This window comes from Leucopleurus acutus, assembly GCF_964270905.1.
Source record: "Leucopleurus acutus genome assembly, chromosome: 20".
Taxonomy (NCBI): domain Eukaryota; kingdom Metazoa; phylum Chordata; class Mammalia; order Artiodactyla; family Delphinidae; genus Leucopleurus; species Leucopleurus acutus.
Genome location: NC_139162.1, coordinates 49269230 through 49297217, shown reverse-complemented (window position 1 = coordinate 49297217; position 27988 = coordinate 49269230). Strand labels below are relative to the sequence as shown.

At 53.9% G+C, this 27988-nt stretch overlaps 1 protein-coding gene across 2 annotated transcripts; it reads right to left on the bottom strand.

The window, feature by feature from the left end:
• Window positions 1-221: 221 nt before the first annotated feature.
• NECTIN2 (nectin cell adhesion molecule 2) lies at window positions 222-27878 on the bottom strand. Of its 2 annotated transcripts, XM_082862082.1 has the most exons (9): window positions 27643-27878; window positions 16192-16587; window positions 12813-13109; window positions 11441-11558; window positions 10764-10912; window positions 3853-4006; window positions 1890-1953; window positions 1657-1743; window positions 222-998 (listed from the first exon to the last, which is right to left on the bottom strand). In XM_082862082.1, the coding sequence occupies exons 1-9, from the start codon at window positions 27731-27733 to the stop codon at window positions 735-737; spliced, it is 1620 nt and encodes a 539-aa protein (XP_082718208.1). In that variant the 5' UTR covers window positions 27734-27878; the 3' UTR covers window positions 222-734. The 2 variants fall into 2 exon arrangements, with proteins under 2 accessions (XP_082718208.1, XP_082718209.1); XM_082862083.1 differs by lacking the exons at window positions 222-998; window positions 1657-1743; window positions 1890-1953; window positions 3853-4006 and adding an exon at window positions 6414-7077.
• Window positions 27879-27988: the final 110 nt, after the last annotated feature.

Genomic DNA, 27988 nt, shown 5'->3' with positions numbered 1-27988 from the left:
TCCAACCCCACTGGGCAGGAGTAAGAGAACTCAGTAGTCTTCAAAGTTAACAGCAAATTCTCCGAAGGCTGGGGTCAGCAAGGCCCACTCTGCATGAAGCTCACCCCATGTAGCCCTGAGCTGGGGCATAATTCTCTGTACACAGGAATTGGGGTAGTGGGAGCTCAGGGAAGGGTCTGTACCCTGAGACTCCTGCCTGCAGGAGGGAGGGGATGGGGAAGTTCTGCTTTGGGCTGGGGAAATCCCCTCCCTCCCACCACTGGGGACAGGGTGGGGACTGGGCGAGTGGGGCTCTGCCACCTGGAGGGCTCAGGTCTGAGCAACAGGATGCCCCCAACACCCACCCAAGCAGAGCTGTTAGGAGTGACGGCCTGAGGTCCAATCAGAGGTCTGGGGTCTTCTTTGGGATTTGGGGGGAGTCTGGAGATGGTGGGACATGAGAGGTATAATCTAAGGTCACAGTCTGAGGACCCCTTGGGTAAGAGGTTGTGAAGAAACCTACGTTCTCCAGCCCCTCCTAAGATAAGGTTATCAGTTTTCCATCGTCATGGCCCATTTCTCTGAGTCAGAGATCATGGATTAGAGGTCACAGTGGAGCCACCAAGATAGAAGACACAGATGAGATGCATGTGTGTTAACTGACAGTGGCCAAGCGAGAGATCGGGGGCCCTAGATCCCTGGCAGAAAGTTGAGGGATCAAAAAATGAGAGATGAGAGGCCAGGACCATGGCGGCTTACACATACATGGCCCGGGACATGACAAAGCCTTTGCCCTGGTAGGACTCAGAGGGGCTGGAGTAGGACAGGGAATCGTAGATGGGGTTGACCTTGTCCAGATAGTCTTCCTCCTCCTCCTCATCCTCTAGATCCAGGGAAACCGTCTCCAGAGCAGGCATCCCTGGAGGCACCAGCATGGGGGACCCCAGGTTCGTGGCCCCCAGGAGCAGGGGCCCTGACCGTTCTTCCAAGGTGGGAAGCTCATGGTATCGAGGCATTTCCTGGGGATCGGGAGGGAATGAACCCAAGGTCACCTCTTGAACATGACACAGAATCCCACTCTGCTCCTTGACCCTCAAATCCTGACCACCATCTCCCCATGCCAACCAGACCTGACCTCACCCTATGTCACCCCTTGTCACCTGGGTTGATATTGAACTGGGACAATCATACAGCTGGTCCCTAACTCAAAGCCCAGAGCATGGACTCCACCCTGTTAATCTTGAGCCTCTCCTTTTCTTTTGATCACTGACCCCAAGTCTTTCCCCATGAGTCTTTGACTTCAATCTTGACCTAAACTTAAGCTCTAAATAGCCCCTTGAAAACTGACTTGTCTCAAACTCAACATCCAACCTCTGATCTCCAGGAGGCCACTGAGGGGAGTGACTGTCTTGTCCCAGCTCCAGGTACAGTGTCTGGCAAATGGAGATACTCAACCAGTCTTCTTTGATGGGATGACTTTAAACTCTCACCCCATGTCCTTGGACTTTTACAACCAAGACCTCCCCCACTGAATCCTAAATGTATCTCAGAGCTCTAAGGTCTGACCAGAGATACAGCTCTGAACTTGAGTTGTAACCGTTAGTCCTTGACCTCTTATGTAAGGAGGCCCTTAAACTCAGATCCCAAACTCACCCTTGTCCTCTCCCGAGCTCCTACCTGCTCAGCGCACGAGACACTAGCATCAAAGTAGGGGGTCTTGAGCGGGTTGTGCTCCGAGGCCCCCAGGGTGAAGAGCTGGGAGGGCTGTGATGCGAGAGAGAGGGACAGGTCAGGACCACCCCCCCTCCCAGACAGCCTCTCCCCACCAGTCCCCGCTCCCAGCCCCGGCCTCAGTGGTAAAAGTGGTGTGGGGATGTGGGGGCAGCCTGGGATCCAGGGGAAGTGCTCACCATGTCCGGCTCCTCCAGCTTTGCCTCTGGAGTCGGCGGCTTGTATGAGGGAGGCCCCTCTAGGCTGTGGGGTAGGAGGTAGGTCAGGTGAAGGCTAAGCCCTGAGAAGCCCTCTACCCCAGGGCCACTGCACAGTTCTTTCCTCTGTCTGATCTCTCTTTCCATCACCCACCTCCCCTTACCCAGCTTATTCCTACTCATCCCATGAATTTCTCTTCTTCCAGGAAGCCCTCCTGACTCTCCAGGAGGATCTGGAACTCCTGTTATATGATCATATCTACCTATACGTCCCTCACAGGGCACTTACTGAGTTTGTATTTGAAATATTATTTCTGATCTCATTCAACGACTGTACCCCACTGTGAGGAAAGTGAGGGGAAAAAAATGAGATCTGTGTTGTCAACATGGCGTTCCCAGAACACACTATGAGGAATATCAGGAAATATCTAAAAGAGGGAATGAAAAAAATGAATGAAGTGCTTTCCTGCCCCCCAAACTCTGTTAAATTCCCTCATTCTACACACCCTCAGACCAGAGCATCCTATATATATATATATAATAATGACGGAGGCTTACTATGCCTTCAATCCTCATCTCAGATGTCCCTGCCTCCAGGAAGCCCTCCCTCATCTTTCAGGCTGAGTCAGGTGCCCCTTCTAGCCTCTCCCAGCTGCCTCAGCTTCCCTAGCCCATCCCTGGCCATGATGGACTGCCACTGTCTGGGAACAGGTCTGTCTCCTTGAGACTGTGAACCCTGGGAGGCCAGGGCCAGGGCCATCTCAGACACCACTGGGTCTCATGGGCTTAGAAAAAGAGATCAACAGCAAGTTGTTGGTTTGCATTGACTAGATGATTAAGACAGTGGTTCACAAACCTTCTTGTGCATCGTAGGGAGTTTGTTATAAATACAGATGCCAAGCCCTTCTTGTAAAAGTTCTGATTCAATAGGTTTGGTGTAAGCCCAGGAAGGTGCATTTTTAACAAGTGTTTCCCCCTCACACACACTGGGTCATATTATTTCAGAACCATTTGGCCCCCAAAATGCTGTCTTGCTGGATGAATTTCAGCAAGTGATTTCAGCTCTTTGAACCTGTTTCCTCTTTGAGAAAATGGGTACCCTTAGCTCCATCTGAAAATCAGGTTTCCATGATACGATATGTTTTTGTGTGCGGACGTCTTTTATTTATTTTTTAAATTTATTTTATTTTTTTGGACATCTTTTAAGTGTTTGTCTCATTGTGTTCCTAGCTTTCAGGGTCTTGCCCCAAGCGGGTACTTTCTGAATACCTATTGAACGAACGAATGAATGGATGGATAGGAGGCTTCACTGAGATCACATACATAACATACATCTCATCAAGCCTGTCACATAAGTGTTCTACACAGAGAAGTGGGGCTAGTTTCCCCCAATATCTAGGCTCCTCTTTTCTCATAGTAATAGAGATTTTGGCTGGGTACGCGGCCACCAGAATAAAGACTACGTTTCCCAGCTTCCTTTGCAGCTGAGGCAGCCATGTGACTAGGGCCCTGGGAAATGGGAAATTAGAGGAAGTGATGGGTTCCCTTACAGGGCTGCTGACTGCCTTCTATTTCCATTTCCATTTCCCTTTCCCACTGAAAGGAATGGGGTCATTGAGGCCAGGATGGCCATGTCTGGTTGTCATGTACATAGACAACAATAAAAGAGAGGGGAGCTATCTTGGAATGTGAATGAAGGTCACGCACTAGGGAAGTGGAGCAAAAAGATAGCAGGAGCCTGGGCTCTGATGACGTCACAGAGCAGAACTGTCATAGACATGATTTCTAGAAAACAGAAATAAACTCTCCTCTCCACCCCATTTAAGTCATGGTTATTTTGGGTCACTCAGCCATTGCTGATGACTTTCTCCCGGCCTCCTCCCCAACTCTGTGTGCCCAGTTCTGGGACCCCTCCCTCATCCACTTCTTAGGGCCCATCACTCACTCCTCCACCTCCTCTGCCCCCTGCAGCCTCTGCTCCTTCCGCTGCTGTCGGCAGATGAGGATGCCTGTGGCGGCCACAGCAGTCGCGATGATGGCAGCAATGATGCCCCCGATGATGCCACCTGTGGCCCCTGCGCCTGCTGTGTTGGGTGTCTCTGCAAGAAGAGGGACAGTGTGAGGGAGTCGCCAGGCGGAAGCCACAGTGCCTTATTCCCAGCCCCACCTCCCAAGTCACCACCCACCTGTCTACCTCTTTTCCCAAGGGCAGAGGACATTCTTTTTATTCACTTAATCCTTAATGATCATTTGTTGTGTGATAGAATGAACAAAACATACAAAAGTCCTAGTCACATTGGACTCATGTTTTGTTGGGCAGGGAGGACACCAGTAGAGAAATATACACAATAGCTAATATGCCAGGTGATAGTAAGTGATAGAGGATAATAGTGTATAGTAGGGTAGGTGATAAGTGACAGAGCAGGGGCCCTCAAGGGCAGTCAGAGAGAGCCTTACTGTGAGGTGACATTTGAGCAAAGATCTGAAGGAGCTGTAGGGGGTGAACCATGAGAATATGAGAGCATTCCAGGCAGAGCGAACAGCCAGCGCAAAGGTCCTGGGGAGGAAGCCTCAAGGTTTTTTTTTGTTTTGTTGGTTTTTTTTTGCGGTACGCGGGCCTCACTGTTGTGGCTTCTCCCGTTGCGGAGCACAGGCTCCGGAAACGCAGGCTCAGCGGCCACGGCTCACGGGCCCAGCCGCTCCGCGGCATGTGGGATCTTCCTGGACCGGGGCACGAACCCGTGTCCCCTGCATCGGCAGGCGGACTCTCAACCACTGCGCCACCAGGTGCAGTTTTTCAGGTTGTTTTTAAAGACAGCAAGGAGGCCATGTGGCCAGAGCAGAATGATGATGCGAGTGTGGAGCTAAGGGAAGAGAGGTGATGGGGAATGGAGAGAAAAGGCAAAAAAGTTGGGGGGCGGAGTGTGATTCTGGATTTGGGATCAGACCCCCTCCTTCATTACATAGAATGGAGTCATCCTAGGCAGAGAATCACAGCTCCTCTAACCTAACAGGAAAAGGGGTGGAGAGAAGCCCGTGACCCCCCTGGGCCTCTCCTTTGTAACACTTCCCACTTCCTGAATCCTTTTCGGAGCAATTACCTGTTTACTTGCCAATTTCCACACTGCGCGCTCCAAGGGGTGGGGTCTGGCACACAGTTGGTGTTTTTCTAGACTTGTAAGGCGGGGCCCAGCAGGGACACTTAGGGACCTACTGTCTGCCAGAACAGCCAAATTCCCACCCCTGCCCTCCTGGCACTACCCTCCCATTGTGGGAGGAGGTGGGGGGAGGGCCCTGGACAGGATGGTACCGACAATAAACAACTAGGGGAAATAACATGTGTGCCAAAGCCCCATCCACGGGCTTCCCCCTTCCATCCACCCCACTTCACAGATGCAGAGAGAAAGCTGCCGGTAGGAACGCCGCCTGGATCCCTGGACTCTCCGATTTCCACAACTTCCTGTTACACAGCCTGGCATCCTCTGGAGGGCTTCAGAGCGTGGGGGAATATCAGAGTAACTGCTGCTCAGTCTACACACGCTCACCCTAAAATTGCTGCTCTTCCTGTTGTCGACTGCATATCCGGGAGGGCAAGGCAAGCTCTGCCCGAGTCACTGCAGTGTCCCCGCACCATGAGTGGAAGGCAGTGCAGGTGGAAGAAACGGGCTCACCAAGCCCCTCCTGGGTGCTCAGCCCCACGCTGGGCATTCGGGCGCAGCCTGACTGAATCCCATGACAGCCTCAGGAGCAGAGATGAAGGCCACTGGTGTTTTACCAAGGTGGTCACGGGGCTCAGGAGAGCAGAGGTAACCTTGCCCCCCTCCATGCCTCCACCGCAGTTCCCTGCCCGGGTTTGGGAGATTTTCTAATGGTGGCGGGGAGAGAGAAGGATGCAGAGCTGCAGCCCCTCCCTCTGAATCACCGAAAATCCCCTTGGGCACAGCCTGGGGACAAGGGAACACAAAGGAGGTAGGAAAGGCCACTGCCTTGTTCTTCCAGAGGCGGGACTTTCCTGGTTCCTCAGCAACCCCCCCTGCCCCATCCCCTCAGGGCCCCCGAGAATGAAGGGGCGGTCCTCCCTCCCAGTATCCTCAGCAAGCTCTGGGAGGTCGGGTCTGAGCTGCCCTCAGAGGATCAGATCACAGCACCTCCCCACCTTCAAGGGCCCACAAGTCCAGGATCCCAGCCCCGCTCTCCCGGGGAGCTCCGTTCTCCCGCCAGTCTGGCCACTCCACCCAGGGAGGCAACCTCTGTCCTGGAACTCCCGAGTCCAAGCCCAGTTCCCAGTCCCACTGGCTTTAGGTGTCTCGGGCATCCAATGTGTCCTTCAAGGACCCAAGTGACCAGAGCCCACCCCCGCCGGCCCCCAACCCCAGCCTCACCAAGTCTAGCCTCCACCAGGCTCCCAGTCTCCAGGGCCCACCCCCTGGGACCTAGCAGTCCCTGTCCCACCCCCCAAGGAGGGGGTCCGATGTATTACAAGACACCCCCAATGTTTTCCTCCAAGGTGTTTATTAACTCCTGAGTGTCATGGGGCCAGAGCAGGCTGGAGCCCAAATCGAGTCTCTGGGGGGGAGGGTGCTCTGTGGTTCCCCATTCCCGAGCTCCCCGGGGTGGGGGGCTCCCCTGCCCCATGCAGCCCTGGAGACAGAAGTCCAGTGTGTGACATTCCACCTCCCTCCACATCCCAGGAAAGGAAGCGGGAGGTAGCTTTGAACTCCAGTGTCTTCCGGACAAACAAGTTCAACCAGTATGGGACCCTTGGCTGACTGCCTGTCTTGGGGTCACACATAAACTGCCCGCCGGGAGATGAGGGAGCCGTCCAGCTGGGACTCCATGTCGTCCTCGAGTGCCGGGGGCGGAGGCAACATGAGGCCTTTCTCTGCCTCTTTGTCCTCTTCGTCCTCCTCGTCCTTGCCCTCTGGCCTCAGGGGACCAGGGGCACTTGGCGTCCAGAAGACGGGACCCCCATTCCCAAACACCTGAGTTTTCGGATCGTAGGACCCTCCTCTGCCGCCGGGTCCTCCTCCTGGGCTCTTCCGCCTTCTCTTCACCCTCAGCACGATGAAAGCCAAGGGCCCCCCAGCCAGAAGCAGCAAGAGCAGCAGTACGCCCCCACCAGCCCCCCACACCACTGGACCCACGTCTCGGGGCGAGGCCCGGGAGGTGTCTGAGGAGAGAGAAGAAGGGGTGAGAGAGAAAGGGAGACACGAGGTCAAGAGGATACATCTGGGAGTGGGGAGGGGGGACCCAGGACACAGTAGGGCAGTGACGGGAACTAGGGAGGTGACTCGACTTGGGCAGAAGAAGGTGGAGGGAAGGGAGAGCCCGCTCCCTCTTCGCTACAGGCTGGGCACTTTGTATGCGGAGGGGTTGCCAGTGGGTGGCCTCCAGATGGATCTCTTTACACCTGCACAGCGTTTTCCCCAAATTAAACTTGCTAACAAAATAGAAAACCAACCAACCAACCAACCAAAAACGAAAATTAAACTTGCCAGCTAACATTTAAAGCACTAGGCCATTTCACTGCAAATTCCAGATTTCTTTTAGGGGGAAAAAGAACATCAGATCCCAGGGACTACCCTGGCGGTCCAGTGGTTAAGAGACTGCGCTTCCACTGTAGGGGGCATGGCTTCAATCCCCGGTGGGGGAACTAAGATCCTGCATGCCATAAGACGTGGCCAAAAAATTAAAAAAAAAAAAAAATCAGATCTGGCAACACTAAACTTTCATCTCCTCCACCTGGTGAGACGGGCCGTGGCTGAGTCAGGCTGGTGACTCCGAAGGGGACAGAGTTCCACACCTGGCCACCCCGGTCACTCACCAGGACCCTGTAGGCATCCGAGTTTGCGACCCCCCTCCCAGAAACTCTGAGGTCAGCGTCACGGAATCTTGGGGCTGATCCAGCCAGGAAGAGGCAGCCTAGATTTGAGTGTGAGGCTGTCTGATTCCAAAGCTCTTTGCACTTGAGAGAAAGGGGATTGAGAAGGGCGAGGGGCCTCCCGGTAATTCCTCCCCCCCACACACACCGGGAGCGGAAATGGCTGGGAGCACGTGTCCCCAGTGTGGCGAATGGGGCTCCTGAAGCCCCCAGTCCCGGTTTCCTCTCCCAGCAGGGCCTGAGCTTGTGGGAGGGGAGGGGTCTGGGGGAGGATTGGGGGTGGGGTTGGGCGGAGAAGGAAGTCAGGGAGCCCTAAGCGGGGAGGAGTGAGGATGAGGGAGGGGGCGTCCAGGCCCCACAACAGGGATAGACATGGATGCAACTGGCATCTTATCAGATCCCCCGCTTCCCCCACCCCTGCATGCAGGGTGTGACTGGGAGAGACCGGGGCGGGGGGTGGGGGGAGGGTCCACTTACACCTGACCCTCCCCTCCCTGCGCCTCTGCACACCAGAGGGGCTGGGACCCAGGCATCTGTTTCTGGATGTTTTCCAAAAAGGGGGAGGTCACGACCTAGCGGGCTGTCAGATCAGTCTGGTGCCTCACAAGCAGCAGTAAAACAAAACAGAACAGAAAAAGTTTACCTCAAGTGTGAAGGGTAAGTAGTATTTTGTGAAGCTTTTTAGGGGGAATATATTCCTGTACCTGTACCCTGGAGATGGGAAAGACTGCTTTCAGTGAAGTCTGGAGCCCAGTTTTCGCACGTGTCGGAACGTGTGTCTGTGTTACTGGGGATGATGATTTGGAGATGGTGGGTGAGCGTGTACCTGTCTGTGGGTCAGAAATTCTCTGAAGCAATGTCTAGCCTGTGGCCTTGCCTGTGTTCTCATGTTTTCGCTGGCGCGAACCCCAAACCGAGCGTGCGAGCGTATGCGGTTCTGTGTGCGCGTGGGGACGTGAGGCGTCTCTGAGACCCTCTGACGTGACCCTGCCAAGAGCTGTGAGTGAATCTCCTCTCCGGGCAAGGCCACCTGTTGGCACACTCACTGCCCGTGATGATTTCTAGGGTGGTCAGAGGGTGTCCCCACGTTTGCTGGCGTCCATCCGTAGGTGCGTGTCTTTGCCATGAAGCTTTTGACTGTCTGCGGGTCTGTGGGTACCACTGGGAGAGTCTCTGGGGGTGTGATTCTCTGTGCATTACCCGCAGCCCGCAACTGCCCAGGTTCCCGATGGGGCTCTGAGTATGTGCGTTTCACTTGGTGAATATCACTCGAGGCTGAACTCTGCACCCAGCGTGTTCGCTTTGGGGTTTCCAGTGGTGGATATCCCTGGGGTTTCTGGGTGTTTCGGGGGCACGTCCATGCTTTCGTGGCTCTGTCTTCCTCCAATGGCCCTCAAGTGTGATCCCGCCTGTGTTCTGCAGGCTCCACCCCACAGAGGTGCCTAGTGACCCAGTGCGGGTGGGGAGACCAGTTTCTCTGGTGAGTTTCTGGGATAGAGGTTCAGGGGGTGTATTTCCAGTTGGGCACCTCGCTGGGTGGGTGGAGCTGACCCTCCTCCAGCTGTTCCTTTGAGGGCAGGGACTGAGACTGGGTCACCATTGTATTCCCCACATAGAGGAGAACGCCTGGCCAACAGGAAGACTCAGCAAATACTTGTCAGATGACGGTTCGTTGAAAGAGAATCTCCACAATGGGGTTTTTGGAGTTTCCGAGGGTGTGCACTTGAGAACGTCTTCGAGTTACCTTCTCAGCACCTGTGTGTGAGCGCCGATGTTTCCGCGCGTGGAATTGTTGCTGTCCGCGGTTCTTTTCGCTTCTAGCATGTTTGCGTGATGGTGTCTGCCTCCAGGTGTGTGTGTTTGTGCACCTGACCGTGTCAGATGCGCTGAAGGTGGGCCAACAGTCTTTCTGGGTGTGTGGTCTGTGACACTATTTCTCAGTAGCTACGTCATATCTCCCCGGCAAGTGTCTGAATTCCTCAAGAGGGATCCGTTTTCACTTGGGTGTCTTTCCGGGTGTGCGTGTGCGTGTGTGTGTGTCGATCATCTCAGTAAGGGGGCCTGCTTCCGTCTGTCTCCAGGTGTGGGTGTGTCTGTCTTCACACCGATGCCTATGAGTTTGTCTTTGGTTGTGTTTCTGAGGGGGCCCTCCTCCCACCCACTGAGGCCCCCTGCCTCCCTCTAAGCCTCCTGGGCTACAGTTGTGATTGCGACTTCTATCAGCCCGAACCTGGGCTTTATTTTTGGCTTTATTTATTTCCTCTCCAGCTAAGTCTTGGGTTCTATCTGTGTTTTTGAGTTCCCATTGTGGGGACTCAGAGAACTATTGACCCATAGACACATCAGCCACCATTTCCAAAATACTACCTCCAGGGAATTCCCTGGCAGTCCAGTGGTTAGGACTCCACACTTTCATTGCCGTGGGTTCGATCCCTGGTCGGGGAACTAAGATCCCGCAAGCCAAGTGGTAGGCCAAAAAAATCCAAAAACCAAAGCAAAGCAAAACAAACCCAAAATACCACCTCTAGAAACACAAACATCCCAACACACACTCAAACAGGTTTCTGGGTCATACTGATCAGCCCTCACTGTAAGAAGTCCATTGTTTCCGAGTGTTTGTCTAGCTGCCCTCACGTGACTGTTAGTTGTGCAATTCTGTGGGCGTGTCTCACTGGCTGGAGGCCAGGCCACTGTCCCTGGAACTCTCCCTGAAGGCCCTTCCCAGGCCTCTACTTTCTAGGAAGACCCCAGCGCAGGTCTCAACGTCCTAACTCCTCTGTCAGCACCTACCCTGTCACCCCAATCCAGATCCCACCTGGGGGCAAGCCACACCGTCCCCCTCCCATCATTGAGGCGGGTCTGAATTCTCCCCAAGTCGGCGGCGCAGCCTCCTCCAGTGCAGCCCCAGAACCCAGAAGGGAGGAACACTTGGGGAGCAGACCCAGTCGTACACACCATCCCCAAGCCCCGCTTACCTCGAACTAGGACCACCTGCTCGGCGTGGCCCGTGCCCACGGCATTGGTGACGGTGCAGATGAAGGTGGTGTTGAAGAGCCGGTCCACCGAGTGGACGATCAGCTTGGGGCCCTGGGCTACTGCTGAGGCTGGGAAGACGCCTGAAGTCCTGGGGGGTTTGGGGGTCACATGAGAAGGACAGCATGGTCCACGGGGAGTACAGATCACACAGCCCTCAGGAGCCAAGCTCTACGGACCTGAAACTTACTCCTTAACACCCCAAACTGCGAGTCCCTCTTTCTGGAGGAATCACGGTTTCAGGCCGCTGGAGCTCCTCTCTCACGGCACAGTAGTCCGGGCCCCCAGCCCCTCCTCCCTCAGCCCCAGGATCCAGGCCCCCAGCCCCTCCTCCCTCAGCCCCAGGATCCAGACCCCCGGCCCCTCCTCCCTCAGCCCCAGGATCCAGACCCCTGGCCCCTCCTCCCTCAGACTCAGGATCCAGACCCTGGCCCCTCCCCCCTCAGACCCAGGATCCAGACCGCGGCCCCTCCCCCCTCAGACCCAGGATCCAGGCCCCCGGCCCCTCCCCCCTCAGACCCAGGATCCAGACCGCGGCCCCTCCCCCCTCAGACCCAGAGTCCAGGCCCCCGGCCCCTCCCCCCTCAGACCCAGGAGTCTGGGTCCAAACAGGACTCACGTGCTCCAGTCGTAGCCTGTGGGCTCTGGTTTGCTGCGGACGTCACAGTTCAGGGAGGCCTCACTACGGCCGACATACCAGTTGTCATCATAGCCAGATATGGAGACCTCAGGGGGGTCTGGAGGAAATGGGGGGACTGGCTCAGTGACAGGGAGAATCCCAAAGGGGGTGATAGGTGAGCAGATAGATAAGAATCCTAAAGAAATGGGCTGGCAGGAGGTGGACCCATGGAAAATGCCTGGGGCAAATCAACCCGGGCTGTATAGACACTGTCCAGGGACACGGCTGAGGGTCATTTTGAGGAAGTTACTGTTCGGTGCAGGCAGCGCCCGAGGCAGCCACTCTAGATAACGTGTGTCATTTCTGACATGCCCAGAGTGGGTAAGGGAGTTAGTTTAACTGAAGGCACTGTCTGGGGAACTAGTATAGAAAATGCTGAGCTGGGGTATGGGGTGTGACTGGACAGCGGCTGGGAAAGCTGCTAAAGTAACTGTTTGGCAGGGTCTGTGGGAAGAGTGCCAGGGGGAGCCTCTCTGGGTAATATCAGGCAGTGTCGGTGTAAGCAGTTTGGGGAAGAGCTAGCGCAGAACATGTCAGAAGGGGTTGATATTGACAGCGTACAGCGGGGAATTCCTTGGCGGTCCAGTGGTTAGGACACGGCTCTTTCACTGCCGTGGTCCCGGGTTTAATCCACAGAGTGGCCAAAAAACAGCAACAACAACGAAACACATATTTTGTTGATAGGGTCCAGAGGGGCCAATGTGATTACACTGGGGGGCAGAAGTAGGAGAGTCAGTATAGACAGTGTCCAGGGAACCAATTTAGACAGTATGAATGGGGGTGTGTATGTAGACAATATTGGGTTGGGTAGTGTAGACAGAGTAGTGGATATAGACAGTGAGGGAGCAGTGTCAACTGGGGTCCACGAGAGCCAGAAGATTGCTGGGTGCAGTTGTGTGCTGGTAAACTGGCTCTCTGAAAAGGGAGGGGAAAAAAAAAATAGAATAGCCCTGATTTGAGGTGTTTGCCAATTTCCTTGGTGTAACTACTCCACACGGCTGATTGAAGCTACCGGTAAGACTTCACTGGATGTGGAATTGGGAAGAAATGTATAATACCGACCCTTGCAAACCCGTTCTGATTTACCATTGACTGTGGCAGCAAGGTGAGAGCCTCGTGAGCCAGTATAGACAATGAGGGGGCAGTGTGCAGATGTTGTCCCGGGGAGCCAGTGTAGACAATGGGCAGGAAGGCAGTGCAGAATTTGACCCAGAATGCCAATGTAGACAACACTCAGGGATAATGTATACGGTGCCTTAGAGAAGCCGGTGTAGACTGTATTGGGGGTGTGGTCATATCCTGATGCACTCACAGCGCACAGAGAGGGTCACAGGCAGCAGAACTGGCTCCTCAAAGCTCTCGTGCTCCACTTTGCAGGTGATCTTGACACCATCTGCTTGGCCCAAGGGTACCAAGGTGAAGCGGCTGGTGACGGTGACTGTACCAGGCAGGGGTCCTGACACCTGGCTCTCTCTGGCCTCCCCATCCAAGGGTGAGAGCCAGGAGACTCGGGCAGGTGGCCGGCCGCCCGTGGAGACACAGCGGGCCACGGGTACAGGATCCAGACTGAGTGTGACTTCTTGTGTTTCGGCATGGTTCTGGGGCTGGGCTGGGGAGAGGAACAGAGGGCAGCGTGGGTCACTCCACACCTAGAGTCATTCAACAAACACCTCAGCAGCAGTGGAGCTGAGCAGTTAAGCCCCAACTGCCTGGGTTCAATTCCCAGCTTTGCTGCTTTGCTGCTGCATGGCTTTGGGCAAGTCATTTCCCAACTCTGTACCTCAGCTTCCTCTTTTGTAAAGTGGGGATAATCATAGTACCCACCACGTAGGATTGTTGTACAGATTAAATAAATTGATATGTAAAGCACTTTGGACGGTACTGGACACTCACTGTGCTACCTAAGTATTAGCCATTATATTTTCTGTTCTGCTCTGCTAGAAAAACAGACAATGTCCACAAGTCTGGAAGAGGCTGAGATTTTAAAAGGAAAGCCAAAGCAGAATAATGAGGTTCAAAGGTCCAGCTGAAAAGCCCTCCAACTTCTTTTCCTTTAATCACCATTAGATTGTGGTGCCAGAAGTGGGATAAAGGCAATGGAGCTTCCCAAAGCTAGAAATTTTTTTGACCTTTTCACTCATCCTCCTGGAAAACATGGAAAAATATTAGGCAGGGTAAACCTCCATGAGGAATAATAATAACAACCCACAGTTACTAATGTGCCCATAACCAGACACCTGAGTTCTGACACCTGAGCTCTCCACCAGGTGGAGAGATCCAGGAAGCATCTCTAGCTGCCTCCTAGATCTCTCCACCTGGATATGTCCTGAGCTTCTCAACGTGGTACTGCCTTCCTCTCCTTTCCTATCCTTCCTGCATTCTCTCCTGACCGCCAAAGTCTGACGGGCCTGCTCACATCCTCCCTGATCACCCTCCCATCAGTCCTATGACAGCTCCAGGCACACCCACCCCATCCCTGCTCCCACCCACTGCAGGGTCTTAGCGACTTGCACTGCCTGGAGTGCTCTGGCCTCCCTTCTCCTTGTCTTGTTCTTCCTCCTCCTCCAGATCCCAGCCTCACTTCCTCAAGGAAACTTCCCTGACATCTGACTCCCCAAGAAAGCGGAGGCTTCACTGTTCTGTTCTGCACCTTTGTAGGCACCTGGTGCACGGTAGGCGCTCTCTATGCATCCCTTGAATAGAACAAATGATTGCAGAAGAGAGATCTTTGTGACGGATGAGCGGGGAGAACAGCTGTGCTTTTTGTGAAACAACTGTGGTTTTGGGGCACCTTGGGAAGGGAAGTGTGTACTGAGGGACAGTACACGGTACACTTCCCCAACTCTCTGGGGCTGAGAGGGGGGGACTTAAGTGTCCAGAGTGACGTGGCTTCTGTGGAGTTGCCGGGGGACGATGGGATCCCAGGGGATTGCCTAGATTTAGCAAGAAATAGCATCTTCAAAAAGACGCCTTCCCTAAGTCTTCCTCATTTCGCTAAGTGGTTGTGCGGGTCACCTTCCTGCTGGACCAGAGGGCTGGGAGTTCTTGATTCTCCTCCTCCCTTAATTCACGGACAAGCACCTTCTATCTCTTAAAAGTGTGATTATTTCCACTTTTCTTTTTATTCCCCTCCCCTCCCCTCCTGCTTCTTCCCCCTTCCAAGCCAATGCCTCCTCTCACCTGGTCTCCTTGCTTCCCTCTACCTTCGTCTACCCTTCTGATGGCCCACACACAGCAGCCAGTCATTTTTTTTTAAGCAATTTCAAAAGCCTTGTCAGGATGTTCTTATGATTTGAAACCCTCTGATGGCTCCAAATAATATTTCAGATAAAGGGGATTCCCTGGTGGTCCAGTGGTTAGGACTCCAAGCTTTCACTGCCAAAGGTGGGGGTTCAATCCCTGGTCGGGGAACTAAGATCCTGGAAGCTGAGCGGCGTAGCAGAAAAAAAAAAAAAAAAATTCAGATGAAGTCGAGCCACCTGGCCTCTGTCTACGAGGCCCATGCAATCGTCATGACCCTGTCGGTTTTCTTGCCTTGTTGAGGGTCACTCAAGCCCTTGCCACCAACCCCACCAGCCTCCTCTCTAGGACATGCCGAGCTGGCTCTCATGTCCCAGCGTATGCGTAGGCTGTTCCCTCTGCTTGTGCCTTCATTCCTCTGCCCGTGGACGTGTCCCTGGGGGTGGCTCCTGCTCACACTTTGGGACTCGACGAAGAGGCTTTTGCTGACCATTCTATCTAAATGAGTCCACTGGGGCCCTCACTCTGAGTATTGCAACATCCTGGTGTTTCCTTTGTTTGCCAAATTGATTGTTCTCTGGCTTTACCTCTAAAATATTTCCATAATCCAATCTCTTCTCATCACCCCCACTGCCTCCATCTTGGTCTAGATGCCATCACCTCCCACCTGGACATATGCCGTCACCTCCTTAGTGGTCTCCCAGCCTCCACCCTCACCAACCACATAGCCATAAGGAGCCTGTGAAAACCCAAGCCAGATCGCATCCCTCTTCTGTTCAGAATTTCCTGTAGCTCTTGTTCTCTCAAGGCAAAAGCCAAAATCTTCACGTGGTCCGTGAGGCTGTGATCTGTGCTCCCCCATCACCTCCTTGACCTTGCCTCCTTCTACTTTCCTCCATTCATGCATCTCCAGCCACACTGACTTCCTTGCTCTTCCCCAGGTGTGCCCTGCCTCAGGGCCTTTGCACTTGCTATTCCCACTGCCTGAAACCCTCTTCCCTAGACCTGCAGGGCTCCCTCACCTCCTAGTTTGGGTTATGGGTTAGCACCAGACCACCCTCGCTTACAATTGTAACCTGCTCCCTTCCAACTTCTGAAGCACCTATAACCACCTGACTCACTCTTATTTTTCTTATGGATGTTATCTACTCCTTTGTTTGGAGTATAAGCTCCAGGAGGGCAGGGAGTGCTGTCTTCCTCACTGCTTTATCCCTAGAGCCTAGCATAGTGCCTGGCACAGAGTAGGTACTCAATTTGCTGAACACTTGTTGCTGGCTGTCTCTCCAACTTGCAGAACAGCGTGTGGCAAACAGTAGGTGCTTCAGCTGCCCATTGGCTGAAGATCACGGACAAGGTCGATATCACAGCTAAAGAGGGGAAACAGACCGCTGAGGGGCTCTCGTGCATTGCATCCCCGACCCTCCCACTTCGTTGCAGCCCTGCCTGCTCACCTATGACTCTGAGCCAGGTCACTCCCCGACTGGTGCCCCGGGGGAAGGTGGCAAACTCGCAGGTGTAGTTGCCCTCGTCCTCCACCGTCAGCCCCCGGAGGGCCAGTGTGGCGTCCCGCACCTCCAGCTCTGTGCCTTGCCCGGCCCCGGTGCTCTGCCCGGCATTGACGAAGGACAGCCGCTCCTTGCCAGGCTTCGGGCTGGGGAAGCTGGGACCATACTGGGGGTGGAAGATAGCCACGTTCTGGTTACCCTCAGGCGCGTCCAGGCGCAGCCACGTCACCTGTGACACTCGGATTTCAGGCGCTGGGGGCAGCAGGTGGCACGGCAACTCTACGGTGTCCCCCAGCTGGCCCCGCACCTCGGCTGCAGCCCGAACTCGCACATCCTGGGCTCCTGCGGAGAGACGAGAGAGAGAGGTCGGGTCAGTGAAGGACCCAGACACCTCCGGGCCAGGCCGGGCCATCACTGAGGGGCCGCCCCCTGAAATGCAGACCCGCAATGCAATGCAGGAATCTTTATGAAATCTCAATTCCCAAATGGTCAGCCAGAAAGAGTTTGAGGAAAACTAGGGACATTTGTGTCCAGGCTAGATGACATATGATTATGGAATTACCATTCATGATCTTAGGTGTGATGATTAAATTGTGGTTATGTAGTATTCCTTTAAAATTAAAAAAAAATGTTTTTAATTTAATTTAATTTTATGCCGCGCCGCATAGCTTGCGGTATCTTATTTCCCCCACCAGGGATTGAACCCAGGCCATGGCAGTGAAAGCCTGGAGTCCTAACCACTGGACCACCAGGGAATTCCCTATTTTATTTTTATTTTATTGAAGTATAGTTGATTTACAATGTGTTAGTTTCAGGTGTACAGCACAGTGACTCAGTTTATATATATATCTCAATACATATATGTGTATTGTATATTCTTTTTCAGATTCTTTTCCTTTATAGGTTTTACAAAATATTGAGTATAGTTCCCTGTGCTATACAATAGGTCCTTGCTGGTTATCTATTTTATGTAGTATTCCTTTTTCTTAGAAGATAAATGGCGGATGGGACTTCCCTGGTGGTCCAGTGGTTAGGACTCTGTGATCTCACTGCTGAGGGCCTGGGTTCAGTCCCTAGTCGGGGAACTAAGATCCCACAAGCTGCGTGGAGAAGAAGAAGGAGAAGGAGAAGGAGAAGGAGATGATAAGGGGTGGAAATGTCATATCTGTAAGGTACTCTCAAATGGTTCATCAAAAACAACAACAACAAAAACGATAAAGTGACGAAGTCAAACGTGGCAAAATGTGACCCTTTGTCAAGTCTAGGGGCAGAGGATGAGGGAGGCTGCTGAGTCATTCTTCCAACTTACACATGTGTGTTTGAAACTTTTCATTATCAAATGTTTGGAGGGAAAAAAGAATCCTCCAAAAATAACAAAAACCTGAATCTATCCCAAAAGAAATTAAAAAAAAATTCAAAGTGTGAGGACAGTTTTCATTTTTTTTCCTGCATAGAAATAATACTTTCTCTCACCTTTCTATAAAACCTACAGCCCTCTGTGCCTTTTTTTTTTTAATTTTTATTTATTTTTTGGCTGCGTTGGGTCTTCACTGCTGCATGCGGGCTTCTCATTGCTGTGGCTTCTCTTGTTGCAGAGCACGGGCTCTAGGCGCGCGGGCTTCAGTAGTTGCAGCACGCGGGCTCAGTAGTTGCTGTGCCTATTTTTTTGAAAACAGCCTTGCTGAGATATAATTCCCACTCTCCCATTAAAAATGTACAATTCAGGGACTTCCCTGGTGGTCCAGTGGGTAAGACTCCGTGCTCCTAATGCAGGGGGCCTGGGTTTGATCCCTGGTCAGGGAACTAGATCCCGCACGCATGCCGCAACTAAGAGTTCGCATGCTGCAACTAAGAAGTCCGCGTGCCGCAGCTAAGACCTGGCACAACCAAAATAAGTATGTAAATAAATAAATGTCTATATCTTATGTATATTTTTTTTAAAGTTAGACTAATAAATAAATAAAGTACGATTCAATGGCTTTTCATATATTCACAAGAGTTGTGCAACCATCGCCGTAATCAAGTTTAGGACATTTTTAAAATCCCCCAAAGAAATCCCTGTACCCATTAAACAGTCCCTCCCATTCCCCCCCCTCCCACCCCCTAGCAATCACTAGTCTATTTTCTGTCTCTGTAGATTCTCTTCTTCTGGACATTTTGCATAAATCAAATCATACAACATGTGGCCTTTTGTGTCTGGTTTCTTTCACTTGGCGTAATGTCTTCAAGGGGCACCCACGCTGTAACATGGGTCAGTGCCTTGTTCCTTTTTATGGCTCAGTAATATTCCATTGTATGGATTGACCACATTGTGTTTATTCGTTCCTCAGTTAATGGACATTTGAGTTGTTTTCACCTTTTGGCAATTATGAATAAAGCTGCTGTGAGCATTTGCGTACCAGTTTTTGTCTGAACGTATGGCTTTTATTTCCCAGCTTATCTTTTGTTTTCTGATTGTTAATAAAAACTGGAATAAAGGGGACTTCCCTGGTGGTCCAGTGGTTAAGACTCTGCGCCTCCACTGCAGGGGGTACGGGTTCGATTCCTGGTCAGGGAACTAAGATCCCGTATGCCGCGCGACATGACCAAAAAAAAAAAAAAATCTGGGGCTTCCTTGGTGGTGCAGTGGTTGGGAATCCGTCTGCCAACGCAGGGGACACGGGTTCGAGCCCTGGTCCGGGAAGATCCCACATGCCATGGAGCAACTAAGCCCGTGTGCCACAACTGCTCAACCTGCGCTCTGGAGCCTGTGAGCCACAACTACTGAAGCCCGTGTACCTGGAGCCCGTGCTCCGCAACAAGAGAAGCCAACGCAATGAGAAGCCCATGCACAGCAACTAGAAAAAGCCCACACACAGCAACGAAGACCCAGCGCAGCCAAAAATAAATAATAAAAAAAATAAAAACCAGAATAAAGATGAATGTTTCTCTGCTGTGTAAGGCAGTACAGCACGGTGACTGAGGGCAGAGTGCCTGGGTTTGAATCCTGGCTCGGCAACTTACTGACTGTGTGACATTGGGCAAGTCATTTAACCTCTCTGTGCCTCAGTTTCCTCGGCTGTAAAAGGAGGGTAATAATGGTGCCCATCTCCTAGGGATTGCCGTTTAAGGATTAAAGGATGTTTGTAGAGTACTTGGCACACGGGGTCGCCGGAAACACAAGATCAGTGCTTGGTAAAGAAACATAGCCAGGTAAGTGTAATTACAAGTAGCCCTCGACACCCAGCCTCAAGGCAAGGCCCATGCCCAGCTGTCTCCAGATGTGAGGGGAGGAGCGTGTGCCACCGCTGGCCTCACACAGGAACCCAGGGAAAATTAACAGGGGCCCCTAGTGAGAGGGTCCCCAGCAGAAGGCAGCCCCTTGGGCAGGACCCGTCCCAGGCGCTTCTCAAAACAAGGCATCAGTGAAGGCCATTGTGTGACACAGACGTCATCTCGTGGAAGCCCCATGTATATCTTGCAACTCAAACCCAAGGGTGCCACCTTGGAAGATGGGCTCCTCCTCTGCGGCGGGACCAAACTGCAGAGTGTCATGTGTGGGCCCCCGGAGCAGCTGGCTGGGGGCTTCCTGCTGGCTCTGTCCCTTTCCAGGTGGGGACCTTGTTTCGAGCCTAATTTCCTCCATCTGTGAAATGGGGATGTTTAAGCAGCCCTGCAGGGCCCCTTGTGACAATTCCGTTACAATGATTTTCTCCTGTAAGATCCTCAAAGGGCTGGCAGGGCGGGGGAGTCAAGCAGAGGCGGCCAGCCATCCGCTGCAGGCCAAATCCGGCTCTCCCACATAGTTACTTTTGGCCCACATAACATTGTTCCAGAAGTGAATTAGCACCACAGAAGGGTCTGGAGATTAAAGGTCGAATCCAGACAAAAATCAGGATATGAGGCTCTGGTGGCAACAGTTAGGCGGAGCTGAGGAAGGGCCACCCCCTTCCCTCAAGGTGCCAGGAACCCACATGGCCCCCAAAGGCACTGAGTATGGGACAAGGGTTCCCAAAGGCTATGCCCCTTTCTAGCTGGGTGAGGAGGGAAGGGCACTCCGTCAGGGAAAAACCCAGGCCAGTGTGAGCTGCAGAAGCAAAGTAGGGCAGGGCCAAGGGCTTAAGTTTTCTTCTTGAGGTAAGTGGGAGCCATTAAGGGTTCTTCACTTGGAGAAGGACTTGGCTAAAGTGAAGATTTATTTTATTTATTTATTTATTTATTTATTAAGCTTATTTTATATTTATTTTTGGCTGCATTGGGTCTTTGTTGCTGCGCACGGGCTTTCTCTAGTTGTGGCGAGAGGAGGCTACTCTTTGTTGTGGTGCGCGGGCTTCTCATTGCGGTGGCTTCTCTTGTTGCGGAGCACTGGCTCTAGGCGCGCGGGCTTCAGTAGTTGCAGCACATGGGCTCAGTAGTTGTGGCGCACAGGCTTAGTTGCTCCACGGCATGTGGGATCTTCCCGGACCAGGGCTTGAACCTGTGTCCCCTGCATTGGCAGGCGGATTCTTAACCACTGCACCACCAGGGAAGTCCCTAAAGCGAAGATTTAGAACTTCAAGGGCATGAATGGTAGGAACCTTCCCACCAGTTATTCTTTCCCAGACTATGCCAACCAGTGGGCAAAAAACAGCGACTCAACCCGCAGGCCCTGGGTGCTAGAGGGTCAGCCCCTGAGGACAGGGATTTGCCTGTCTTGTTTCCTACTGTATCCCCAGAGCCTACACCAGGGCCTAGTTATAGTAGGTGCTCAATCAATACTGTTAAGAAAAAAAACCTGTTGAATAAATATCAAACTCTGTTCTGGGGGCAGGTACCACAGATGTGTCAGGACAAATCACTTGCTTGTCCTCTAGGAGCTTACATTCAGGAGGGGAGACAGACATTGTACAGACAGTGATCACCAAGCACTTCGCTGGAAAAACTGAAGGGGTGGGGCTGGGGGGGAGGGGGAGAACCTAGAGCAGGGGCCTGACCCAGCCGAGGGGAGAGGCAGGAGAGCTTCCTGGAGGAGGAGACCCTTGCCAAGGGAAGCCAAGTATAGCCCACAGAGCCCCACACCCCTCTTTGGGTCGCTGGGTCCCTTCTGGGACTCAGATTTCCTGTCCTAAGGAAGTCACTGTGGCTGCAAGATACCTGTGTTCTTCTGGGGAGTTCTCTGGCGGTCCAGTGGTTAGGACTCGGCACTTTCACTGCTGTGACCTGGGTTCAATCCGCTCTTCTGAGGGAGGCTGCCCTCCTGCATCTAGAGTGGCCCTGGCTGCTTCAGAGGATTAAAAAAAAAAAACACCCACTTTTAGGAATTCCCTGGCGGTCCAGTGGCTAGGACTCTGTGCTTTCACTGCGGAGGGCGCAGGTTCAGTCCCTGGTTGGCAAGCCAAGTGGTGCAGCCGAAAATAAATAAATTAAAAAAATTAAATTAAAAAAACCCACGTTTAGCTTCTTGTGGGGCAAGGTTCTCAGCAAGTTCTTTCATCACCAGTACTCTGTCCCCGATGGCCACACAGCCCTCCTCTCTCCAACTAGCTGGCCCTTGTTCCCTCACCCTGCACCTCACTTTCTCTCCATCTCACACAGCAGAGTTTCATGACCTTCTTGGCTCTCTGAGAGCAGGAATTCTTTGCCTGGCTTTGCTCACCCTCAGTATCTGCAACAGAGACTGGCTTCTAGTAGATGCTTAATATTTGCAGAATGAATGAGGTTCTAAAATCCCATGGCTTGGACTTCCCCGGTGGTCCAGTGGGTAAGACTCAGCGCCAATGCAAGGGGCTGGGGTTCGATCCCTGGTTGGGGAACTAGATCCTGCAATGCATGCCCCAAAACTAAGATCCCACGTGCTGCAAAAAAGACCCGGAGCAGCCCCCCCCAAAAAAAAAGAAAAATCCCATGGCTCTACAATCCCTATTCTAAGTGTCTCATTCTGAATGAATGAATAGGACGGTTCAGCCCCTGTGGGGTTAATGGCCCATTTATTAGGTATTTCCAACTCAGTAAAAGGTTCAGGATGGAAGCTTTGGAGTCATCCCTGACTCCTCTCTTTCTCTCACCATCGCCCCCCACTCCGCGCCACCCATGCAATCCATCAGGAAATCCTGTCGGCTCCATCTTCAAAATATATCTGCAAAGCGGACCAGGTCTGATCCCTGCATTGCCTGTATCCTGGTCTAAGCCAGTGGCATCTCTCCCCTGGGTCATCCCCCCAGGGAGGGTTGCCGTTGCCCCTGAAGTCTGTTCCCACACACAGCCAGAGAAGCTACAGCAGATCAGGTCCCTGCTGTGGCTCTCTCCTCACTCAGAGAAAAGCTCAAGCCTTTACAGCGGCCCACAAGGCCCTGCGTGACCTGTGCTCATCCTCTTTCTGACCTCATCTCTCACCCTCTCCCCTTGGTTCACCCTGCTCCAGCCATACCATCCTCCTCGCTGTTCCTCAGACATGCCAGGCAAGTCCCACCTCCAGGCCTTTGCACTTGCTGTTCTCTCATCCTGGAACACTTCCCTTTCCCTCCCTCCCTTCGGATCTTTGCTCTGGGGCGTTCCCTGACCACCTTAATGATGAGAACAGGAACTCCATTGACCCTGCTTCGATTTCCTCATAGCAGCTGATGTCTCTTCCCCACTAGAACATCAGTGCCGGGGGCAGGGATCTTCGTCTGTCTTGGTCACTGCTTTATCCCCAGAGCCTAGAACAGTGCCTGGCACACTGTAAGAGCTTGATAAAGGTGAAGACGGGGAATCAGCAGTGCACTAGGTCATACAGGCTGAGGCTGAGTTAGAGTTTGGGCCTTTTCTTGGGGGCACTGGGGAGCCACAGAGAGTTATAGGCAGGTGGAGGGACAGGGTTTGGTTTGTGCTTTAGAAAAATCCCTCAGAATGGAGTGGGTCAGGCTTCAGGGGTCAGGGTTGTGGGGATGGAGGATGAACCAGATTGGAAACACATTCAGAAGTTGGAATGGTTGGGACACAGAAGCTGACTGGCTGTGGGGGTGAGGGGGACGGGGTTAGTGTGGGCTGATGCCCAGATGTTTTGCGTTTCAGGCAGAAGCAGGAGAAATGATACCAGGAGGAAGGCTGGCCTGGAGTTCGGACCCTAGTGTCCAGCACGCTGCTGGGCAGGTGATTGTGCCCTGACCTTGGCCAGGACATGACCAGCACCACAGCAGGGGAGAGTGTGGCCATGGGAACATCGCCCTCCCTCAGCTTCCCTTGGCCAGCCAGGCTGGTGACAGCTTCATGAGGTGTCAGCTGGGTCCCCAGACACGCTTCCTCTGCCTGGGCCGTGGGATGCAGGCTTCCTATGGTGGCGGAGTCGGGGCTGCCCAGGGCATTGTGTGAGCCCAGGGGAAACATCTGGGGGCGTGCAGAGACTTATAGCCTGAGACCCTGAGATCTGGGGAAGGGAAATCAAGGCAGAGAGGAAGGGGCTGGGGGCCCGGACTCCTGGGTCCCTTCCTGGCTGGCTCCTCCAGGCTTGTCTCACGCCCTCCAGACCAGTAACACATCATGACCTGCCCTCTCACCATGGGGTGCAGCAGACTCCAGCAGGTCCTTGAAGGCCGGCGTGCTTGGAGCGCTGGCCTCAGCTGCTGCCTCAGCTACCTTGCCAATTAATTGACTGCATTAATCACAGTGCCCACCCTCACAGCAGACATCCAGGAGCCGGTCTGAGGAGGGCGTGCGCAGCGGTAGCCAGGATATGGGGCTGTCTGTCTGGGCCTGCATTTCGGCACCTCCCTCCCCCAGCCCACCTCTCTGATCGTGGTCATCACTCACCTCGGGGGACCCCTTCCCTCCCTGGTCTGAGATTTCCCTGCCTTTCTGCAGGGGCTTGACCCCCCTGAAGGTTTCTCCTGTGGGGTCTGATACTTCTGGGGGTGAATCTCTTCCTGGTCAAGACCCTCAGACAGAACCCCACTCCCACCGATCTGCCCAGCGTAGAGTTTACACCAAAACATTTCTGTCTCTGAGACTCTGGCCTCCTCCTCCTGCAGGTCCTGTCTCTTTGATCTCTTGTGTCTCTGTCTCTGATTCTTAGGGTTCTGAGTCTGCCCCCCGCTGTGTCTCCCAGGAGTCCCTGGTCTCTGCTCTCTGTGTGTGTCTGTCTGTCTGTCTTTCTCTCTAACTGCTTTATTGGGATACAATTCCCATACCATACGATTCCCCCTTTTAAAGTGACCAGCTTGGGACTTCCCTGGTGGCACAGTGGTTAAGAATCTGCCTGCCAATGCTGAGGACACGGGTTCGAGCCCTGGTCCGGGAAGATCTCACATGCCGCGGAGCAACTAAGCCCAGGCACCACAACTACTGAGCCTGCGCTCTAGAGCCCGCAAGCCACAACTACTGAGCCCGAGTGCCACAGCTACTGAAGCCCGTATGCCTAGAGCCTGTGCTCCGCAACAAGAGAAGCCACCGCAATGAGAAGCCCGTGCACCTCAACAAAGAGTAGCCCCCGCTCACCACAACTAGAGAAAGCCCGCATGCATCAACGAAGACCCAAATGCAGCCAAAAATGAATAAATAACTAAACAAAAATAAAGTGTCCAGCTCAATGGCTTTTAGTAAATTCATAGATTTGTGCCTCCATTACCACAATCAATTTCAGATCACTTTCACCAGGCCAAAAAAATCCTAGCTGTTCTCATCTTCTTTTTCTTCTGTATCCCCAACATCTGAGGTCTGGGTCTCCTAGTCTCTGGAATCTGGCTCCCTGCACCGATTCCTGGGGTCCCTAATTTCTTCAGGTTTCTGGTCTCCATGTCTCAGGGCCGCTGTTTCTCGGTGTCTCTGACCCTCAGCTCTCTCTGCCTCCTGGGTCTCCCCATCTCTGCATGTCTCTCCACACCTGTGACACACTTTCTCTTTGCTGGGCCATCTTACTGGGTCCCCTCTTCTCCTCCCCCTCCTGCTCCATTTCTCAGCATCACCGGGACATTAAAAATGTAACAGCATCCCTGGCGGAGGTGGGGGAGCTGGCCAGAGTGCCCAACTCCCTGTCCCTTCCGTGTCCACCACTCCCCGTGGCCCCCACACACTGCTGGCCTTGAGGGTCGCCTGTGCCCCGACCTCCTTGGGTCATGGCATCGCCGTCACTGACTGGCTGGGGTCTTTTGGGCCCCCTGCCTGTCACCAAACGTCTGTCTCTCTCTTTATGCTGTTCCTGCCTTTATCCAGATGTCCTTCCAGCTCCCTTTCCCCCCGCTCCCACTCCCACACTGCCCCATCCCTGTGGCTGCATTTCATTCCCCCATCTCTCGGTTCCATTCCTGTATGTGTCTCTGACCCCATCCCTAAATTTGTTTCTGATGCCCTCCCTCTATTGGCTTCTGTCCCCATCCCTTTATCTCCAGCCTCTCCCTGTATCCCTCTCTCCCCTCTCCTCCCCCTAGGATGTGAGCAGACCCACCCTTACTTCTCCCCTGTCCAGTCCCCCTTCCTTAACAAGAAGAGACAGCAGGCGGGCAGTCCCCTGTCCTCCCATCCCCCTCCGCTACCATGGGGCTGCCTGGCTGACATGGATGAGCAGTGAAAGCTGGGAGGACTGGGGAGGGCAGCCACAGCAGGAAGCCCAGGTGGTGCACCCTCATTCCGTGGAGGCCAAGGAGGGGGAAGGCAGAGGAGCCAGGGACAGGGAAACAGAGATGGATGGAAAGGGGAGAGAGAGGGCAAGAAAGGAGGAGAGAAAGAGCTTGGAGAGAGATTAGAGAGCCAGAGGAGCAGAGGGAGAGGGTGAGAAATGGAGAGAGGAAGCGGGGAGAGAAAGTGAGGGAAGGAGGGGAGGGAGAGCAGAGAGAAAAGGCACAAGGATGGAGGGTCAGGAAAGGGGAAGACCTCCTCCTCAGGTGCTAAGAGCTTCCCCGCCCCCCCCCCCCCCGGGGACCAGTGGGACCTCTAGATTCCTCCAATGGCCCCGCAGGGAAGGAATTATCTCAGTTTTCCAAAGGAGGAAATGGAGGCTCAGAAACACTTTCTGAAGCCCACCAGGCGGGGCAGAGGCAAGAAAGGCTCTGAAGTCTGCAGACTGGCTGTGGACCCTGGGAAAGTGGCTTGCCCTTTCTAAGCCTCTGTTTCCTCATCTGCAAAATGGGAACAGGAACTGGACCTGTCTTCCAGGGTGATCAAGAGCCTTCCATGAGATCACGCACCAAGTCAATGTCTGGCCCAAGGACGGGTGGATTCTGAGCATTCTCACAGAGGTGGCAGGTTCTGACTTTATCTCCCTATTTCTGACACAGAGGGAGAGGCAGGCGATGGAAGAGTCAGTACAAAGTTCTGGGTCAAAGCTGGGAGACAATTCAGACACATGCTGGGAAAAAAAGACCAGGGGTCCCGCAAGCTCCCTCCGTAGTTTCTGGCAAACCTTTGGGAAACTCCAGTATCCTGAATTTCTAGCTGGGAATAAACAGCCGGGTCACCTGCAAAGGGGCGGGGCCAGAGCCTCCTTCACCTGCTTCCTCCCATCCCCTCCCTCTCCCGGGGCTGCACCCCTCCCCTACGGGAGGTGGGGGAAACGGGAGGCGGGGGGTGGGCCGAGCAGAGGGAGAGACAGCGGATTAGGGCGGCATCTCTTCGCGTCCACCTCCCGCTGCGGCTCCTAGGACAAAGGCGCGACTAGAGGAAAGATAAGGTCCCGAAACCGGGAGTCCGGGACCGGGAGCCAGGAGAGCGCCCGCCCCCGCCTTGCCCTGGCTCGGCGAAAGTGAAACCCGGAAAACTTCCCCAGGGATGCCCCGCCGACGGCTCTCAAGGAAAGGGAAGTGTCCCAGCCGGCGGGACTCGGCCTCCTTAATCTACCTGGGACACAGCCGACCGAGCCTCCAGCTTCCAGACAGGGCCTCCGGCCCTTAATTATATCTATAACCCAAGAGTCAGGGTTTCTGCCCACATTTATGTCTGAATCTCAGGAGACATTCCAATGCCCACAATTAAATCTGGAGCCCAGGAGACAGGGCCTTTTGCCCTCCCCTCCCCCCAATTCTGTCTGGGACCCAGGAGACAGAGCCCCGTGCTCACAGTCTGGAACCCACAAGTTTGAGCCCTTCCTGACCCCAATTCTACCAGGACCCCAGTAGACAGAGCCCCTAGCCTTCATTCTTCCTGGGACCCAAGAGATAGAGCCCTCAGCCCCTAATTTTTCTGGGGCCCGGGAGTCAGAGCCTTTAGCACTCTCGGGCTCGGGGTTGGAGCTCGCAGGCCCTTCCCCAGGTCGCCCGAATTATCACTCTTGGCCCTCTAAGGGACCCAAAGTCCGAGCTCCCCGCCCCTCTCGAGGACCTCGGCATCTGGCTCAATTCTCCCCAGGCCTCAGACTCCCAACTCTGGGTGAAGGAAAGGGGGGTGGTCTCGCCTCATCATCGCCACCCTCCTGCTGGGGGTAGGGAAGGGGATGGGTTCGCGCGCGGCGGGGAGGCGCCTGCGGTCTCTCACCGGTTTCCCGGAGCAGTAGCAGCAGCAATGGCAGTAGAGGCAGCTTCAGCGGCGACAATTTCGACGGCGGGAGGGCTGCGTCCCGGGCCATGGGGGGCCCGGGGAGGGACTGGGCCCGGGCGGGGACCTGCAGGCCACTCTGCGTGCGCCGATCGGTTGGGCAGACGCGCAGGTGCCTGAGTGGCTTCGGCTCCCGGCTGGCTCCCGCCGCGCTCTGCTCTCCCGTCTCTGCTCTCGCGGTCCGGTTCTCCCGGCTCAGCGCCCCCGGCCCCCGGCTTCTTTCTGGCTTCGGACTCGCTGACGTCACAGGACCCACCCCCTTCTTCCCCCGGGCACCGAGCCGCTC

What these genes read in the sequence shown, in the direction of transcription:
- NECTIN2 (XM_082862082.1), bottom strand. Translation starts at nt 27,733, where the DNA reads ATGGCCCGGGACGCAGCCCTCCCGCCGTCGAAATTGTCGCCGCTGAAG. An exon ending in TGTGACCCTCTCTGTGCGCT is followed by an intron (nt 11,559 to 12,812) that starts GTGAGTGCATCA and finishes CATTTCCTCCAG; the next exon opens with ACCCCCCTGAGGTCTCCATA. An exon ending in AGCTGGAGGAGCCGGACATG is followed by an intron (nt 1,744 to 1,889) that starts GTGAGCACTTCC and finishes CTCGCATCACAG; the next exon opens with CCCTCCCAGCTCTTCACCCT.